Here is a 19,265-nt window from a genome sequence, read left to right as displayed (position 1 = left end):
CTCTGTTCTTTGACTTTCTACCCTTTCCCGAATCACGTCGCCTCAGCTCCTCCTTCCCCACTTTCCTTGGGACGTTCCCCACCAGAAATTCTTCAGATGTCCTTCGCCGCACCGGCTTCAACACTCTTCTCACGACTCCTGCGCCCCTTCTCCACCAGCTCTCCAATCCTCTCCCTGGGCCCAGAATCCCAAGCGCGCAACATGTCCACCGAACAAGCCACCGTCGCCGCAGGCTGCTTCTGGGGCGTCGAGCACCTGTTCCGCAAGACCTTTGGCAACGGCAAGGGCCTGCTCGACGCAAAGGTCGGCTACAGCGGTGGCAACACCTCCTCGCCTTCCTACCGCGCCGTATGTGGCGGCGACACTGGCCGTAAGTCTCGCGCACACTTCTCAAGCTGAAATGAAGCTCTTCGACGCGTTCCGAGCTAACCGCTTTTTTTTTTTTTGTCAGATGCCGAGGCTCTCCAGGTGACTTTTGATCCTTCTCTTGTGAGCTACCGCCAGCTTCTTGAGTTCTTCTATCGCATGCATGATGCTTCTACGCTGAACCGTCAGGGTGGAGATGTCGGTACCCAGTACCGTAGTGTGATTTTCACCCATGGTGAGGAGCAGCAGAAGATTGCGGAGGATCTTACGGATAAGGTTAGCAAGGAGTGGTACAAGAAGCCTGTGTCCACTCAGGTTGTGCCTGCTGGTCAGTGGTGGGACGCCGAGGATTATCACCAGCTCTATCTGAACAAGAACCCGACTGGATATGAGTGCCCTGCTCAGTATGTGGATTCCCTGTTGTCTTTGGAGGTTGAAAGTGGATGCTAATTCGCTTTTTCCAGCTTTGTGCGCAACTTCCCTCCTCTTTCCGATTGACTTCAATCTAGATTTTGATTGAGTCTTGCGCTTGTGGGATATAGGAATATTTGGTTACCGTGACGGAAGAAAAGGTCACTGCATGTGAAACGACATTTGAATGCCCTCTGCATAGGGTGAACACTCATTGGTGTATAGTTCTTTTTTGATTGTGAACATTGTCTTGATGTAAATGAAGATGTTTTTTCTATTAATGGTCTTTCGTATCTGATTGGACTCGGTTGTCTTTTTGACAGACCTCGGTCTACTAACATCCAAACGCCTGAATATTAAATCGCAAAGTCATAAGGAGGGTATAAGCAAATCGATCGTGAAATCATCCACGAATCACCAGACCATAGAATGACACTGCCGAAGGAACGACAATTCCCAAGACGATGGCATGGAAGATACTTCTCTCATCCCACCCAGCCATGTGCGCCGCCATTCTCGCGGCAGTACCACCGACAACACCCATCCATACAACAAAGAATCCAAGATCATTCCAGCGCTTCCAAGCCTGTCCACGCTTCGACAACTCGGAAGTCGAGCGCATAGAAGTTCCCCATCCATCTTGGAAAACGGTAATCAGACTCCAAAGGTGGATCATTGGCAATGGGATGTTATAGAACAGAAGACCCGGTACGATCCAGAGCCAGGAATTGGACGGTCCGCGGTCTGGGTTGCGGGTGTAGTTGTACATAAGCGTGTAGGCGATGCGGATACCAACGTCGTACCAGTTGAAGTAGGCGAAGCAGCGGCCAGTGAAGAGGTAATAGAAGATGTACAAAAGTCCGAGAAGAGGGCCGAATTCCCGCTTGATAGCGGCCCAAAAGAAGAGTGGGTTGGTTAGGAGGTAAAGTTTTGGTTGTTGGAAGGATTCAATGTGGCCTGCTCGGCTCCACCGGACCTTTTGGAAACATTAGGACCCCAGATTCCCGATAAAGACAGAAGGAGACTTACCTGTTGCATGATCCATCTGCTCAGGGTTGTTGGGGTATCGGTTGCAGCTAGTGTATCGGAGACATAGGTAACAGTCCAGCCGCGCATAAGCAGATTGGTGGTGAGATGGCGGTCCTCGTTAACCACCATGCGGTGACCCAGTACGGTCTGAGTATACCAGGGATACAAAACAGCTGGGAGAGCACACACCCGAAAGGCTGAACTGGGGCCACTTTGGCAATCGCTGGTACCAGAAGATGTCGATGTCGAGCGCGTCAGATATAATTCGGACCAGTAAACCACACTGCCGAGCTTGGTAGTCACAGAATCGTCTTCGTTGTGCACAATCAGTCCGCAGCTGGCTCCTCCAACGTTCTTATCACCCGCAATAGTTTCAATGGTATTGCGAAGAGCATCACGCATGATAATGGTGTCAGAGTCCGATGACCACAGATACTCGATGCCGAGCATCTCGGAAATGACAATCGAAAAGATGAACGCAGTGAACATAATACCCTTCTTGTGAAGATGGGGTTGGAATAAGCATAGCTTTGTAATGCCGTCAGCCTGGCCTAGTTTCAGGTCGTGTTCGGCCAGGATCTCCCGGGCCAACTGGCAGCAGTGTGCAATGGTTGACTCCATATAGGCCTCGGGAGCTTGCAAGTTTCCGTCAATAGTTGACATCTTCTCGAATGTCCGCATGGCGACCTCGCCGAAAGGCTCGTCGACTTGAATGACGGCCGAGTTTTGAGGGAAGACCTGTTTCTGATGATTAGCTTGATAGCCACGAAAGTTGGAAACCCTTATTTTGTTTTAATGGCAATTTCATACATTTTGGAACACTCGAACCATCTCCATGTCAGGCACATCATCACCGTCGACACCCACAAGGACGAAGCGGCATTCGGATGCAAGCTTATAGCTATCCAAAGCACGGGCAAATAACTCGGGATCCTCGCGGTATCCGACTATTGCGGCCATGCAGTCAGTAGCATGATTGGCAATCTCGGATAGATGACTGGCTTTTTCAGGATCTTGCATAGTCCGAGAAGGACCCTGTAATTGTCGGCGACGGCTTTCATTTGTGTAACGATTGTACTCGGCAGCGAAGATGGTCAAAAGAACGTCTAGCGTCAATGGATGACGAGTATAGCCGGTTATAATAGAGTAAATAGGGAGTACGATAATGCAACCGACGAAATGAAGAAATTGGCGAAAGCGAGAGATTTCCGGTCCCCGTTGCTGGAACATGGAGAACCGGCTAGGGGTATATACCTTCTCGTCGAACGAGTCCATGGCGACACTCACGGAGAAGAGGAATTAACGAATTGGATAATCATCAAAAGCACAAGAATTAACGAGAGTAGTGCGCAAACGAATGTTGATTGACTTGAGCCATTGATTTTGGGGCGTTTTTCTTTTTTTCAAGGCTCCGGCGGACCTCCAACTTTCTCCAAGCCCCAAGCGCGGCCACCCGCCAAGATGGGCACATTATTCAGGTCAGACCAGTCAGCTTAGCGGCCACTAGCTCGTGCTAGCAGACGACTTGCTAGACTCGTAAAGGGTGCCTATTTCCGGTCTACCCGGCAGACGAGACTTTCTTCTCGTATAATTCTGCAACACCGCCAATGATCATTGTGGAAAAGGAGCCGCATAAGCAGCGCTAGAGCAAAAGACGATCTAGGGCTGGAACTAAGTCGGCCTAACTCGATCTAATTATGGACTACACCCGGAGCGGTGTGGGTCCGCCACGGGACTAGGTATGGATTAGACGAGAAAACCCTGAAATCCGTGTGAGACAGTGGGCCGTTAGTGGAGCCAGCAGGAGTTGCATCGCATCCAGCCGTGGGATGAGCCCCATCTGCCTTTCCTTGGCGTGTTGATGCTCACAGAAAAAGGAGTGGAGGACCATGAATGGGTTTTGCCATCTTCAAGCATGCAGCACGCATTCTACAAGGACAACCGCATAGTCCCTCTGGGGATTATGCTGGTGACCTTCTTCATCTTCGTTTATCATTTCGAACTTGATCGTCAAGGTCCACTAGGGGAGATCCCCGCTTCGGCTGTGCCCGCGACGTTCGTTGTCGAGTCGTCGCGACAGAAGGATCCCGTGCCATATGTGGAATACTTGGACACCGACAGCAAGGAGGTCAACCATGTTGCTCCTTCGGCAGTTCCTTCCATAGTCCCGTCGAGCCCGCCCTCGCCCGGCAGTTCTAGCTCTCCACGCCCGCAAACCGGCTTGACTACGGATGATGTGGTTCTTATGTTCAAGACTGGTGCCACTGTTCTGTGGAAGAGGGTTCCCATTCATCTGGCAACTACTCTCTCGCCCAAGCGCATCAATCCCGACAATGTACTTCTCTACTCTGATTATCCCGAGACCATCGGCTCGTGGGAAATCATCGACGTCTTACAGAACACCACCGAGAAGGTGCGGAACTCTGAAACTTTCCAACCGTACCTGCAACAAGAAGACTACGAGTCGCGCCAGAACTATGCTGAATCGTCCAACGTGCCCGGCGATGCTGCTGGTCCTCCGGGCGGCTGGAAGCTCGACAAGTACAAGTTCCTGCCCATTGTCCGCCACGCAGGCCTCAGCAAACCCGACGCCAAGTGGTATATCTTCATGGAAGACGACTCCTACATCTTCCTTCCCAACCTCCTGCCCCACCTGGAGAAATTCGATCACGCCGAGCCGTGGTATCTAGGCAGCCTGGCCTGGATTCATGGCGACTACTTCGCCCACGGTGGCTCCGGATTTGCACTTTCACGAGGCGCATGGGAGAAGAGTTTTGGCAAGGACCCGCTTATTGTAGAGCGGTTCGAAGAATTTACAGAAGTCCACGGTTGTGGAGATCACATCCTGGGCCATGTACTAAAAGAATATGGGGTTCAGTTCGGCGAGACTACTGGCGACAGTCGCTTCCGCTATGGATTCAACCCCGAGTCGCACTGGTCGACATGGTACGAGCAGGCCAATTGGTGCAAGCCTGTATACAGCTGGCATCACACGCACAGCAAGGATGTGGCGAGGTTCTATAATCTAGAGCAGGATTGGAACTTTGAGAAGGTTTGTCACCCTGCGATCTTACACTTTGAGCAGAGCAGAATACTAATACTCTGTAGGGCCCCTTGAGATTCCGTGATATTTACAAGGCGCTGGTCGCCCCATACCTGCACTCCCGCGTGGAGTGGTGGGATAACTGGTCATCCAAGTATGAGATCAAGTCCAGCGTCGCAAAGGACATCCAACCGCCCAGCACCGTCAAATCCACCGATGTCTGGCGTAATGCCTGGCAGTCTGTGGATGCGTGCGAAGCCGCTTGCACGGCCTGGTCCGAGTGCGTACAATGGTCCTTCTACGAAGACCGATGCAAGATGGACAGCATGTTACTTCTAGGCAACGGAATCCCCGAGACCGACTCACGCCGTCAGACGAGTCTACCCTGGGTCAGCGGCTGGTTGCCTCGACGAGTGGAAAATTGGGAATGCCAAGAATAGATTAATGTAGTGGTAGTGTATATAGAGTAGAGCGATCAAAATATGCTTAATAACGGCCCCGTTTCGAATATGGAGTCTTACAAGCCTCCACAGCCATGAATTATTTTTAAAATCCCCAGTAGAAGGAACCAGTCCATACATCTTCCTTGTTTCCCCAAGATCCAGAAGGGATTGGCCGTGTGGGCCACTTGTGGATGTTCAGGGCCCGTAATCGACCGGGGGAGTGCCCGGTTCCACTCATTTACTGAGACAGCGCTAATCAATTATAGCAAGTTTTAGCTCAGCTGCTTATTCCTCCCGGTTGACCCTTTTTTTTTCCCCTTCTCTCTTCCCTCAGCCTCCAGATGTCACTGTGAGCTATGGATCGCACCACCTGGCTGGATGGCCTGCGTGGTATCGCAGCGGCCATCGTCGCGACAGATCACTACTTCATGGGCGGCGTTTTGGACTACGCTTTTAATTCATTCTGGGCCGATCCACCAGAGGAAAACAGGCGGTTACTCCAGCTACCTCCAATTCGCCTCATATTTGCAGCCCACGCCATGGTGCCGATGTTCCTGGTGATTTCGGGCTATGCCATCTCAATCAATCTTCTTCGACTGCGAAATAGCAGCACCGCTGACTTTGTGCGCCGGCTGTCGTCTGCTGTGACGCGCCGTGTGTTCCGCATTTACTTGCCTGTCTTTGTAATCGCGGCCATCTCACAGGTCCTTTACTTCTGTAATATCTACCAGTGGAGCTTTGGTGATGAGGTCGTGTGGGGTCGGAAACCTTGGACTGCACCGTGGCTACATGTCACTTTTGTCTTTCGCTACATGCTGGACATTATGAATATCTTGAATTTCCAAGGGAATCCCGGACTCAACGGTCAGTTGTGGACTATGCCTTTGGAGTTCCGGGGATCGTGTGTTGTCTACCTCGCCGTCTTGGGATTGGCATTCTGGAGGCCGCAGCTTCGCAGGTTAGCATTAGCCGCACTGATGGCATATTGGTTCTACTTTGGACTTTGGGACATCTTTGCATTCTTAACCGGTCTCTATCTCGCTGAAACGCGTCTTTTGTCCGGTGTACGCGCAGAAGACGGCGAGCCGAAACTGCCCTATTACTCGTGGACGCCGAGTATCAAGTCCATCGACTTTTCAACAGTCCGAACCGCTTTCTGCTTCGTTCTTGGGATTTATCTGGTTTGCCTTGGTGACGACGGAGAGCTACCACCGGGATACCAATTCCTGAAGCTCGTCGAATCCTCCCGCTGGGAGAATGACTGGGCGGTTATGAGCAAAAGCTGGAAAACAGTGGGCGCAGTGCTTGTCGTCTACGCGATCAGCCAATCGCCTCGTCTGCAAAATCCGTTAAACTCTGCGCCCATGCAGTATCTGGGCAGGATATCATTTTCGCTGTACTTGGTTCATCAGTCGATCTACCATCTTGTGCGCGATCCGGTAAGGAATTTCTTGTGGTATATTGCTACCAGAGAGGCATATCCTGGGACGCAGGCAGCAAGTGAATTCACGGTGCCCTTTGCCTTTACATGGCTTGTGGGGTATATAATAATGTCTGCCGTTAATATTTACGTCGCAGATCTGTATACCCGTTTTGTGGACGAGCGATGTGTACGGGGTGCGAAGAAAATTGATAGATGGCTTACTAGGTAGAATCTGGGTGAATTGGAACACTTGATGAATACACGTTTTTTGCTTATTTATTTATTTATTTTATTTACAATGCCCATGGGTTATGTTCATGTAACGGAGCCTTGGAAATGCAAGACATGACCTTGAAAGGCACTTGTTCGTAAACATAGGAAACATATGTGACATCTCACACTCCCAATCCTTGCTAGCTAGGTGCCTTGACTTATGTGGCTTGTGACATAGAGATCGCAGAGTCCCAAAATGGAACATTTTGGAATCAAGGTTTCTGGGCAGTTTTCTGGCATGTAGATTGTTCGAATTGCAGTATCCAAACAGACCACCTTCCGCTCCGGGCAAGCGTCGATCTGTAACCAGCCATCTCAGATGCCCATGAGATCGACCATTGTCTTGGCATGCGACAAAACCGTCTGGTTGCCACAAACAAGGGGCTCCCTTTATATTCTTATCTCAAGCCGAAAATGTGACATCACTCTGCACCTACTTTGCAAGCTTCCATGAGAAGAACGCTTTTGCGCAACCGGTTCAAGCTATTGAGCTCATGTGAAGGAAAATCTATCGAATCGAATCATTCATTGACGTGATTACAACTTACAGTGAAATTATATCGATGGATCAACACCCTACGCCCTGTGAAACTTCCACCCTTGTAGTTCCCAGATCAGTTGGCTGACGCTAACCTGAATAGGAAATAGGGCTCGGTCGCTGCAATGCCATTGGAGACACCGGTTGTACTGCACATACAGTACACACACTGTATGTACCTGCGTCACCAAGCATTCGAATATTGAAAGAATCATGCATATGCATACGAAATGACGCATGGGAAGCTCACGGGTTAGGGAGTCAGTGCCACGACCGCGCGTCAGCCTCCCTTGCTGGCAGCACCTGAGTGACGCGGAGGCCGGGACTCTAACAAAGGTCAACAGAGATCTCCCGGACATTCCTTCTGGAAGAATAGCAGTGGTTGCTTCGCCAAACGCTTGGCAGTCCCCCTGGTTGTAGACACCGCCCCGACGATCAGCAGGGCAGGTCCGCCATAGCTCCGGAGTGGAGGCCTGTCAACGCGCGCGGAGTGGCCAGCACCATGTGAACAAGGTTCCGTTGCACTGGATCGGCACCTCGTTCTCACCGTCAAATTGCTGCAGTTTCCCGGCCTGGGCATTCTCCTTCAGGTAGGTGCGGTGCGGTCTGTATTCGACTTTCCAAGACTCCTGGTCATAGCATTCTGTTCTTGTCTTCTTGGGTTCTCGTGTTCTTGGTGCCGAGCCCTCGGTCCGGCTTTTTACGAGGCAAATGTTGGCGCCCAGGTTTTGGGGGCTGAAATGTGATTACTGGAGATTACTGGAGATTACTTGGAGTAATTGTGACTGCCTGGTCGGCTAATGCCGGTCTCCTTATCAGGGGCCGTGGCAAATTGGGTCTGGCTGTGCCTACTACATACAATTGATACAATTAGAGCCGAAGAGTGTGTACAGTAGCTTTAATTAGATGATATACCTGGGGACGATACAAACGAGGCTCAATGCACGATCGTCCCGCGCGCCCGTGTTCACAGATGGTGTCCAGTATAAGAATTGTCCCAGGATTGGAACGCAGTTCTCATTCGGGCAAACGCCTGGGGCAAATGTCTCAGGTCAACCAACGGCCAGCGCCGCTACCGTGCCTTAGGTTCAATAGATTAGAAAAAAAAAAATTACAGCTAACCAAACCTTGGGATTGGCCCATCTATGACGGTGGAAATGAGACATTTTGTCACTTTGATGCCCACTTTTTCTCTTTCCACAATTCCAGGGGAACAGAGGACAGGACAGACAGGACAGAGAGGAACAGAAAAATGGGATCGGTAAAATACGCGTATAGGGGATAAAATACTAGGGTGCACAGACAGGGACTCGTCTCCACACTCCGCGATAAGGGCCTGGGAGATCAGGGCCTGGGACGGGACTCAAAGGGGGAAACAAAGGGCAATCGGAGCCAACCCGGCCCAAACCGGTTAGCACCGCCCGCTCAGTTCCCTGGTTGTTTACCCCTACTGGTAATGGGATTACCCTCTTTAGGTCCCTGTCTCCCCCCCTCCACTCCCCGATTTCCTCTTCATCGCCCATAGCAGTGACTTGCCGACATTCACTTGCTGCCCTTCGTTGATTATCATCTCTTAATTCCCACAGTCCTTCGTTTCATCTGTGGTCCTTTTTCAAACTTCGTTGTACATTCGGTTTGATTCTCGCACATACCTCCCCCACACATAATCTCACGATGGTCCGATTCGTGACTGCCCTCCTGGCCCTGTCGGCTACTGCGCTCGCCACCACCACCTGCAGCTCCAGCAGCCAGTGCCCTGAGAGCAAGCCCTGCTGCTCCCGTGAGTGAACCCTGGCCTCTATGTGCGACGCGATTGCTAACCTGACCAAAGAGTATGGCGAGTGCGGTACTGGCGCATACTGCCTCGGCGGTTGCGACCCCCAAGCTTCTTTCTCCGTTGGCTCCTGCGCTCCTATGCCCGTCTGTGAGAACAAGTCCTACACCTGGGAGAACCTGGACAACTCAATCCTGAACACCAAGTACCTCGGCGATGCTAGCAAGGCCGACTGGACCTACTCCGGTTTCCCCAAGATTGAGGATAACAACCTGGTCATGACCATGCCCAAGAACTCTGTCGGTACCCTGTTCGCCAACAACCACTACATCTGGTACGGCAAGATCTCCGGCAAAATCAAGTCTAGCCGCGGCAAGGGTGTTGTGACTGCCTTCATTCTGCTCTCCGATGTCAAGGACGAGATCGACTACGAGTGGGTCGGCGCCGACTTGACCGCTGTCCAGACCAACTACTACTGGCAAGGTGTTCTCGACTGTAAGTGGGCTCCTCGATGAGACTGCAGAGAGCAAGACTGACTCAATTGAATAGGGCACAACAGCGCCAACGCCTCCGTGACTGACGCTGATACCTTTGATGACTGGCACACCTACGAGATCGACTGGACCCCCGATCAGGTCCAGTGGATCGTCGACGGTGATGTCAAGCGCACGCTGCTGAAGTCCGACACCTTCAACGAGACCGCCAACCGCTACCAGTTCCCCCAGACCCCCGCCCGCCTGCAGATGTCGCTCTGGCCCGCCGGCCAGGCTAGCAACGCCGAGGGCACCATCGACTGGGCCGGCGGTGTGATTGACTGGAACAGCCAGGACATCAAGGACAAGGGTTACTACTATGCCACTATCGGTCAGGTCGACGTCCAGTGCTACTCGGCTCCTTCCGATGCCGTCTCGACCGGCAACACTTCCTACCTCTACACCTCCGAGGCTGCCATGGAGTCCGACGTTGAGATCACCAGCAACTCCACCATCCTGGGCTCCCTGGGTGCTACCGGTCTGGACATGACCCTCGGTGCCAACAGCAGCAGCAGCGCCACCTCCACTGGCTCTGACAGCGTCCCCACTAACAACAGCGGTGCCGTGGGCGGTGCTGGCAACTCTACTTCTTCCTCCTCCAGCACATCCTCCAGCGATGGCTCCTCCGGCGGCAGCAGCACCACCTCCTCTAGCTTCAACCAGGGCACCACCGCCAGCAAGGACAACAGCGCCCCCAACCAGAACGAGCGCGTTCTGCGTGGCTCGCTCTTTGCCGTCTTGGTGGCTGTTGTGGTTTTGGTGACCCTGTAGATGTAGTGGGTGTACTATTTTCTGATCTGAAGACATTTTATCCCGTTACTCGTTCGAGTACATTTTTATATTCTCTACCTTTTGCGTTTTCATTTCTCCACTATCTTTGACTGAAATCCTTGGACAACCCTAATGAACACCGTCTTTGGCCCCTTGTACCTCTGTGCGACGTTTGTCTCGCACGCTCTATGTTTCCATACCTTACGCTACCCCATTCCCCATTCCCCCTGAGCGTTTTCATCCACGCTCGTTGCCTTTGATTTCTTGGTCCCGCTTATGCTCGCACCTGTACTCTATCACCAATAGGCCCAATTTCCTGCACATGTTCAGAAAATATCCATTCCGGTCAGACTTGCGTCTGCTCGGGTTCTGTAATGATGGGCGGTTTTGTTTTTGTTTTTTTTTTTCTTCCAATGTTAATCACAATCTCAATCTCAATATTAACCTCCAATTTCAAGTTGATTTGGTTATGCAATATACCATGTGTAGATCGTGATATCGCTGAAACACCCGGCAAGGATAAGCACTCAAGCTCTTGTCATGATGCAGGGGGTTTCCCAGGTGGGTTTCTGCGGTACATGGGCCTGCCTGGTTGGATGTTCAATCGTGGCCGGCAGTATCCCCAGCTCCACTGTTTCACCTCTTCCACGTGGACACTGCGACATGAGGAACGTTCGCTGGAATGTACGGTGTACTTTTGTATCCCTGTGGATCTCAGGGTGTGGCGCCGCTGCATACTCTGGCTCTCCATGGATGTTGGGAGCTTACTTGTTTAGAGATTCTTTATTGTTTGATGATACGCTGAATTGTCTCGGAATGCTTGAACGTCCTATCTCGCTTTGTTCCTTGGTCCTCGTTTTTAGCCTACCGAGTAGTGGCAATATGAGCTTGATGAGTGATGAAGATGTATTCAGCCTAGCTTGCTCACACACTAAGATCGCTATAGGGGTCATAGACCGGGCGACAATCCTGTCTGACACAGCTGTTACTGCTAGACGGCAATTGCAGATGGATACCTATTGCAGCTAGACATCGGCCGCAGCTGGCACACTTACATTGTCACCGTACTATGGCTTCTTTCAACATACGTACACAACCGCTTAGTCGCCATCTCACGATGTTCATCGCAAACCCACGGATTTACCTGCGGCTCTTAGCTCAAGGAGCTCTTCTGTCTCTTCTGGCAGCTACGTCAATTGCTCACATTGTCGCCTGAGTATCGTACTGAAAAACACAAGCACAACCTTTATTCTCTATCGATCCCTCCCCTGCTTGCCGCCTATACCGTCGGAGAATACATCTATTGTCTCGTCGGCCAGCCGTTAGCTTCCCGTCCATTGCTCCCTGGCTGTCGTCTATCTTCCGAGCGGACCTCCACCTGGTTCCAGTAACCCACCGTCGTCAAGTCGGGCTACCTCCTCTGGCCCTTATATCAACATCATTACCTCGCCGACTCGTTTCCACAAGCTGAAGATATGTGCCTCTACCGGGGAATTCACTACTACGAATGCGGCCACTGCCATTTCTTAGTCCAGACCTTCTGCGAGCACCTCTATCACCAACTACAGCGTATCAACGATCCCGAACAGCGCCGCCGATACGCTATCCCATTCGACGGGTCCGGCTGCGAGCCGCACGTGAAGCTGAAGAAGGACGGGTCCGTGGATTTTAGATCTAATTTGATCGGATGGTCGAATGTGGTGCAGTGGGAGCATAACAGAGAGGATGTTTGTCGCGAGTGTCGTGAAAGGGGGTTACCTGGGATATCGGAGGTTGGGGAGATGATACTCTGATGTCCCTGTCCAAAATGGAGTTTTGTGGGTTATCTATCGTCGGGTGTTTTAGAAGTTCGTGGATGGAAAATTTCATCTAATGCTTTAAGTTACATTGATGTGCAGCTTGTATATGCAGAGCAGTAGATTGGATAAAATTCAAAAACAAACAAGCGCCCAGGGTAGTTCAACGCCAGAATCCGTTAGTGTCATGTAAATAACAAGCCAGGAGCAGGATGCATTGCTTAGTGGAGTTCGCCGCATCCACATTCGTCGGTGGATCGCTTGCGGAAGTCGCCATGGTAGGTATCCAGGCCTTCAAGTCGGACGTCCGAGCCTACTGGGTTACCCAGCCAGCTGTACTTCTCTTGGTCGGTGGTTTCTTCGCCGGAGGCCGTCCAGTAGGATGAGGCCTGGAGGCGCTTGGTAACTGCGCCAACGTCGAGGTCTAGGTAGTCAGCGAGGAAGTGACCGACTTCGATGTTCTCGTGGTTTCCCATCAAGGGCCAGGCGTCCTGGGAGGAGGAAGCGTAGATGTTGACGTCGACGGCTGCATAAACCGTTAGTATGGGTATGAGAATAGGTCTGTTGGGGAAGATTTACCTGAGTGGCCGTGAGTGGACCAGCCGATCTGGGCTCGACGGCTGACGATATCAGCAAAGACATAGGTAGGGCTGACTTGAGGGTCAGGGTGGAGAACGCTTTCCACCTCCTCGTCCGTAGCGTCTGTGATGCCCAGGTCCTCCTCCAACAAGGTCTTGCGAATGTAGTCTCGCTGCTTGGACTCTTTGTCGTCCTTGCCCGTTCCGGAGAGGTATTCAGTCAACTTGGCACCGGCATATTCACTTGAGTGCTTGGACTTGGCCAATTCGCCGGGCAGCCAGAGGTACTCGGGGTAGCTCTTGTGAAGTTGACGCGCAGCAGCCAGACCACCAGTCTCGTGATCAGAAGTGCTCACAACAACACCAGGGGTCGTGTCATTCTCCAGGAATTCCAGCACAGCCGCAAATGCCCTGTCGTACGCCATAACCTCGTGCACCTGAGCAGCAGGGTCGTTACCGTGGCCAGCATGATCGATGCGCGATCCCTCGATCATGATGAAGAAACCCTGTTCGCTATCGCGTGTTGCTTCACTCAGAATAGTCAAGGCAGTGCGAGTCATTTCCTCCAGGGAGGGATACTTGTCGTTCTGGTAGCGGCGATCGACCTCATAAGGAATATCCTTGTCCGCGAAAAGAGCCAAAAGAGGCAGCTTCGCATCGGTGCCACCATTGAGAGAATCAAAGCCAGCCCGATCCGAGAGATAATTGAAGCCGTTCTTGGACGCAACCTCAACAATATCGCGGTCGTCGCCACGGCAGCTATCGTCTGTGGTGTTGGGGAGGAAATGGCATCGTCCACCGCCCATCATGAGATCAACAACCCGGCCCAGAGGATGCTCACCAACTTCCTGCTCGGCAATGCTGTCCTCATACCGTCGCAGGCTGGCGTGGGCAGCAAAGCAAGCCGGGGTGGCATCAGTCAAGCGTGTTGTGACGACCAGACCTGTCTTGTAGCCTGCCAAGTGGGCAGCCTCGAGGACAGTTCCGCAAGGAGAGTGATTGGGGGTAACTGAAATAGCTTCATTATAGCTCTTGAAGCCACAGGAGAAGGCAGTCGCACCAGCGGCCGAGTCCGTCACCAGGCTGTTGCTAGAGCGTGTCCGTGAGTTACCAATATGGTGCTTATCTAGAACCAGAACATCGTCGATAGGCAGACCCTCAGTGTGCTGGCGATAGCTCCTTGTCATGGAAAGACTAGTGGGGCCCATTCCATCGGAAACCATGAAGATCAGGTTCCGCTTGCCAGTCGGCTTTCCGCCCGGACCCCAGTTATTTCGTGACTCATGGTGGCCTTTGGCAGATTCGTGCTGGTAGACCACAGCTAGGACAATGACGAGAATCGTAGCGATAATTGCCCATGCGAAAACTCCGACCTCTCTCCAAAAGGCCCAGCCCCGTCGTGTTTGCCGATGGGGAGCCCGAGCGCCGGTCAGCAGGGAATTTTCTTCTTCGGCATATTGAATAGAATGTTCGGAAGATGGCCGTGCGGCCAGGAGTGGCTCGTCTCCAGCCATGGGTGCAAAGTTGTAGAAACGAGTGGTGCTCAAGTACAGGAGCTCTGAGCAAAGAGGTTGGGTGGAGCGAATCCGGACTCGGCCAAGATAAGATAGCCAGATGTCATATGACTTGGACCCTTTGCATTCCACTATTGTACAAATAACTATAACTAGCTCAATAAGATACATACAGACTAAATGAGGCCAGAACAAATATGCCCATACAATTTACAATCGACCCTTCCATCCGATAGGAATCAGAGCCGCTGCAATGTCATTGACACCGCGCTCCGTAGCCAACATGTTAAACTGCGCAGCCGCATTCCGGGTATCCTGAACCTCGACCCGAATACCAAGCGAGTTAATGTGACGTTTCGTCTCCGGCGAAAGAGGGTACATTGAGGCGCCTAGACCAAGGATGAGCATATCTGTCCAAAATGTCAGCAACGCGTGTCCATAATTACCCGCAAAAAAACAAGTAACAAATGGCCAGATGACCCATCCCAGGCAACCCATGACCACCTCGCGGGGAGTAAACTATTACGTACCCGGTCGTGGATAAACAGCACTCAGCAGACCCCAAGCGGCCTCGTCGATCTCGAATTGGCCCTTGGCATTAATCATAGACGCCTTGGCCTCGCGGTCGTTCGCGGCGCCCTGGACGGTCTTCCACGGTCGCCATGCGAATGCCTCTCCGCCCACAAGAATCACGGCATCACCACCGCTGATTTTGACGCCGCTATTCAGGTGGAATCCGGAGTCGAGGGTGGCGTCCACGGCGGTCGAGGGGGCGGGCATGTTGCCCAGCACGTCCAGTGCGGCAAAGTCGGTTTGGGTGGATTCGTCGGACTCCGGGCCTCGATCATGGCTAACGGGCTTGTGAGAATGAGAGCGCGGGATCATACGAGATGGGCGGATTGAAGTGCCATTGTTACGGCGTGTTGATGGAAGCGGAGCGCACGGCGAGGCATTGAAGGAGCGAGGCAGCCGGGAGGCGTTGACACCGAGTCGGAAGGAGCGCGGTGCATTGGTGAGTGAAGTGCGCAATGCACGGAGGAGTTGAGGCGAGGGGGAATTCATTGGAAGAGAGAGAGCTTGTAGTTGCTGTGACTTGGTGGTGGTAGACTTGCCGCAATGCAAGTTGCGGGAGAGAAAGTCGAAGAGCTGGCTAGGCTTGGCAACCACGACTACATCATAGTCTACTTCCATCTCAATCTCCATCTACACCATCTACTTCGCACAAATCATCGAATGTCCTTTATATTAGTATATCCGTCTCCGCGACCCTAGTGATTAATCTAGTTTTGTATTTCCAGTTGTCCCAACCACGGCCGTGGTGCTCGGTTGATATGAAACAAGGACATGGAGAAATGACGGTCGTACGCGTCGTGAAGCCCCAAACGCCGCAAGCGCAAATGAAGGAATAAAAATCAGAAGACCTCGCACCAAAACAGGACCCGAAAAGAGAAGAGAAAAGACAAGGGGAAAATAAAGCAAAAACAACCCATGACTCATTCCGTCCTTGCTGTCTCCGATCACATTACTTCCTCCAGACTTTTAGTGTCCTCGGACAAAGAGTATGTAAAGCATATGCACACATCGAACGATATGACAAGGAAAATGGGTGTTGCTGGGACTGTACACGTGTTTGATGCAATTTAGTGCGCCGGACGAGCGGCATTGTTGCGGTCCTCGTCCGATTGACTGGAGCTGTCATCGCTGTTGGTGGCATTGCGAATCCGCTCTGCCCGGTTTTGAAGAACCTGAGCTTCGGCTGCGGCCTTCTGGGCCCGGATCTGCTTGCGCCACATGCTGGCATATCGGCCTTTCAGGGCTAGGAGCTCTTCGTGGGTGCCACTCTCGGCAACTTGGCCTTCATTCAAGACTAGGATGCGATCCGCTGTAGTGATCGTACTTAGTCGGTGAGCGATCACTAACATGGTACGGCCATGAGAGAGTGCGGAGAGAGCTCCTTGGATGTGCTCTTCAGTATCGGTGTCGAGTGCTGCGGTAGCCTCGTCCAGAAGAATAATGCGAGGATTCTTCAAGATGGTCCGAGCAATTGCCACCCGCTGCTTCTCGCCACCACTAAGTCGCAAGCCACGCTCTCCAACCTTGGTGTTGTAACCATCGGGGAATGCCAAGATCTTGTCATGGATGCTGGCAGCACGACAGGCCTCAAAGACTTGTTCGTCGGTAACTCCCTGGTTCGCATACTTCAGATTGTACATCAACGTCTCGTTAAAGAGAACGGTGTCTTGCGGCACCACGCCAATATGCTTGCGAACAGAGTCGATAGTAAGATCTTGCACGTCGTGTCCGTCAACAAGCAGATGACCCCTTTCGGAGTTGTAGAATCGGAACAACAACCGGAAGACTGTTGATTTTCCTCCACCCGACTCGCCGACCAAGGCGGTGGTGGTGCCTGGTTCGCAGTGGAACGTAAGCCCATTCAAAGCAGGTTTCCGTGAATCGTAGGAGAACTCAATATTTTGGAATCGGATGTCACCCTTGCACATAGAAAGCGGCATAGCGCGAGGGCCATCTACCACGGTAGGTTGCTCCCGGAACAGTTCCAACATACGCTCAGCATTTATCAAGGCGGACTGAATAGAGCGATAAAAAGTTCCAAAGAAGTTCAGGGGACCCTGAAGCTGGGCCATGTAGGTCAACAGGGTAACGAACGCACTTACGTCACGCTGGCCGATCGAGACCTGGTAGGCACAGATAAAGCAAGTAGCAAGGAGACCCATCATGAAGACGGTGTTTTGACAGGTGTTGAGCAGAGTAAGTGAAAACAGAACGTGGTACTCGGCCTGTTGGAAGTCGTTCACAGCGCCGCGATAGCGGTTGAATTCGTATTGCTCTGCATTGAAATATTTCACCGTCTCGTAAGAAACCATCGAGTCGTTCCTGAGGCAAATATGTGAGCACGTCGCTCAGAATGTACTTTGAAACCGGGAGAACTTACTTGACAGCATCTTCTTGTCTCGACGCGTTAACCATCTGTCTCCGGATCTCCGCTCTCCACTGAGCCATGCGAATGGTGACATAGAGATAACCAAAGGTAGAAATACCGACCACAAGAGCGTAGTAAGCGTCGAACACAATCAAGAAATATACCACGGCGATGACGAGGTCAATCAGCATCGGGACAACTTGGAAAGTGACCTGTTCCAAGAAGGTATTGATTGAGCTGCCCTTGCTCAGAGCCGATAGAACTTCCCCTGTCTTCTTACCCAGGTGGAAATCTAGGCTCAGGCCATGAACATGCTCGAAGGCGGCAGTGCTTAGCTCCATATACGAATACTGGCTGACAGGGATCCAAAGTGTGGAACGCATCGAACTGAGCAAACCCTGGCCACCCTGGAGCCACCTAAAGACAACATAGAGGAAGATCTGGAACCATGGGACATGGAACGACTGGCCCTCGCCCGTGGTCAACGCTCCGACGATATGGCCAACCTGATAGGGCACCAGCACGTTGATGACTCTCTGGGCAATAAGGAGAACAAAACATATCGTAACAACGATCTGCAGGCGCCGAGATTTGGAGGGCCACAGGTAAGGGAAGAAGAGCGAGTAGCCACCGAGGTACTCCCACCAGCTGGTGGATGGCATGGTCGTCGGACGCACCCAAGGATCTGCTGGCTTGGACGTCTTGGAGCCTGTTTCACCATTTGTTGACCCGTAGGAATGGCCATTGCCGTTGCCGTTGCCACTACCATGCTCGGCACCAGACGCATCCAGCAATCCAGTGGACTCACTGACACCATTGGGTCGGTGAACTTTCTGTTCATGGCTCTTGGTGGTAATGGACTTGCTGGCATAAAGGAGGACGAGAATAAATAGGATGAGGATACGGACGCTGCTGGAGGCTATTTCCATAGATTCCCAAGGTGTGATGGTTCTGCGGAGCTTGCCCCCCTCGGGATCTCCCACGATGGGCTCATGGTGAACGGAGGTGTAGAGGGTAATGGATGTGCTAAGAATGACTAGCTCGATGGGGATGGCGACAGACCAACAGACGAACTGGGCGAGTGTTGGAGATGGGGTGGTATCCAGTAGAGAAATGAGTAAGACGGCGTAGTCGAAAAATGAGCCGACGATGTAGACCTGCACACTCGATAGTTAGCTTTGACTACCCGTTTAGCCGGCAAATTTGACCAGAATCCGCAGGTGACATACCACGACGGACTGACCCCGCCACCAATGCTCGGAGCGAGCGACCATCACATGAGTGATATAAATGGTCGCATCCGCAAGATAGGTCACGAGCACTGCCACGGAGAGCCAGTTGAAGACTCGTTTGACGGTCTTGGAAAACCCCTGCGTCTTGCGGAAGGGGCCTGATTGAGAGCGTTTGGGCAGTGGACGACCACCAGGGCCCATTCGCTGAGAATCATGTTTGCTAGAGTTGCTCGCCGTGAGCATGGTATTGACCACAAAGGCCACGACGAAGAGAAGCAGGAGGAAGATCGGATAGCATGTGCGCAGGTACTCCAGCAGCTCGAGAGCTGCGTGGGGATCCATGATTACCAACTCCTCCCACAGATGTAGAGAACGAGAAAAAAGAGAGTGATCAAAAGATTTCCATAACACCGATCCGGGTCAAGGTGGTGGGAAGGACGGGTTCGGATGGCGAGAACGAAGGATCGACGCGAGGAATGTGGACGCGGGGAGCAAAGGGCGTGATTTCGACCCGTGAACTTTTGCAAGTATCTCAATTTAGATCTAAACTCTTGTCGATCCCATGCAAATGTTCGTAGGGTTTTTTTTTTTCCTTTTTTT

General features: G+C 52.1%; 8 protein-coding genes across 8 annotated transcripts; 4 read left to right on the top strand and 4 right to left on the bottom strand.

Annotated features, from left to right (window-relative positions):
- Positions 1-96: 96 nt before the first annotated feature.
- On the top strand, positions 97-864 carry N7443_010112 (peptide-methionine-S-sulfoxide reductase; the record flags this gene model as incomplete). The annotated part of the gene is made up of 3 exons (XM_056890168.1): positions 97-370; positions 452-770; positions 831-864. The coding sequence occupies 3 exons, from the start codon at positions 97-99 to the stop codon at positions 862-864; spliced, it is 627 nt and encodes a 208-aa protein (XP_056736659.1).
- A 316-nt stretch (positions 865-1,180) lies between these two features.
- On the bottom strand, positions 1,181-3,081 carry N7443_010111 (glycosyltransferase family 2 protein; the record flags this gene model as incomplete). The annotated part of the gene is made up of 3 exons (XM_056890167.1): positions 1,181-1,753; positions 1,807-2,544; positions 2,617-3,081. The coding sequence occupies 3 exons, from the start codon at positions 3,079-3,081 to the stop codon at positions 1,181-1,183; spliced, it is 1,776 nt and encodes a 591-aa protein (XP_056736658.1).
- Positions 3,082-3,721: 640 nt separating this feature from the next.
- Positions 3,722-5,289, top strand: N7443_010110 (uncharacterized protein; the record flags this gene model as incomplete). The annotated part of the gene is made up of 2 exons (XM_056890166.1): positions 3,722-4,858; positions 4,915-5,289. 2 exons carry the CDS (start codon positions 3,722-3,724, stop codon positions 5,287-5,289), a joined length of 1,512 nt encoding a protein of 503 aa, XP_056736657.1.
- Positions 5,290-5,648: 359 nt separating this feature from the next.
- N7443_010109 (acyltransferase family protein) lies at positions 5,649-6,944 on the top strand (the record flags this gene model as incomplete). The annotated part of the gene is made up of 1 exon (XM_056890165.1): positions 5,649-6,944. The coding sequence occupies one exon, from the start codon at positions 5,649-5,651 to the stop codon at positions 6,942-6,944; it is 1,296 nt and encodes a 431-aa protein (XP_056736656.1).
- Positions 6,945-9,200: 2,256 nt separating this feature from the next.
- On the top strand, positions 9,201-10,604 carry utr2 (putative cell wall glucanase (Utr2); the record flags this gene model as incomplete). Its single annotated transcript, XM_056890164.1, has 3 exons — positions 9,201-9,306; positions 9,358-9,795; positions 9,850-10,604. The coding sequence occupies 3 exons, from the start codon at positions 9,201-9,203 to the stop codon at positions 10,602-10,604; spliced, it is 1,299 nt and encodes a 432-aa protein (XP_056736655.1).
- A 2,017-nt stretch (positions 10,605-12,621) lies between these two features.
- N7443_010107 (alkaline phosphatase) lies at positions 12,622-14,492 on the bottom strand (the record flags this gene model as incomplete). The annotated part of the gene is made up of 2 exons (XM_056890163.1): positions 12,622-12,926; positions 12,980-14,492. The coding sequence occupies 2 exons, from the start codon at positions 14,490-14,492 to the stop codon at positions 12,622-12,624; spliced, it is 1,818 nt and encodes a 605-aa protein (XP_056736654.1).
- A 210-nt stretch (positions 14,493-14,702) lies between these two features.
- Positions 14,703-15,683, bottom strand: N7443_010106 (Mth938-like domain-containing protein; the record flags this gene model as incomplete). The annotated part of the gene is made up of 2 exons (XM_056890162.1): positions 14,703-14,902; positions 15,023-15,683. 2 exons carry the CDS (start codon positions 15,681-15,683, stop codon positions 14,703-14,705), a joined length of 861 nt encoding a protein of 286 aa, XP_056736653.1.
- A 449-nt stretch (positions 15,684-16,132) lies between these two features.
- hmt1 (putative vacuolar ABC heavy metal transporter (Hmt1)) lies at positions 16,133-19,007 on the bottom strand (the record flags this gene model as incomplete). Its single annotated transcript, XM_056890161.1, has 3 exons — positions 16,133-17,387; positions 17,446-18,590; positions 18,663-19,007. The coding sequence occupies 3 exons, from the start codon at positions 19,005-19,007 to the stop codon at positions 16,133-16,135; spliced, it is 2,745 nt and encodes a 914-aa protein (XP_056736652.1).
- Between the last annotated feature and the right edge of the window lie 258 nt (positions 19,008-19,265).

The sequence above is a fragment of the Penicillium atrosanguineum genome (genome assembly GCF_028827265.1).
Source record: "Penicillium atrosanguineum strain IBT 20685 chromosome Unknown utg000008l_segment0_segment0, whole genome shotgun sequence".
Taxonomy (NCBI): Eukaryota; Fungi; Ascomycota; class Eurotiomycetes; order Eurotiales; family Aspergillaceae; genus Penicillium; species Penicillium atrosanguineum.
This window is presented reverse-complemented; position numbering and strand designations above follow the sequence as displayed.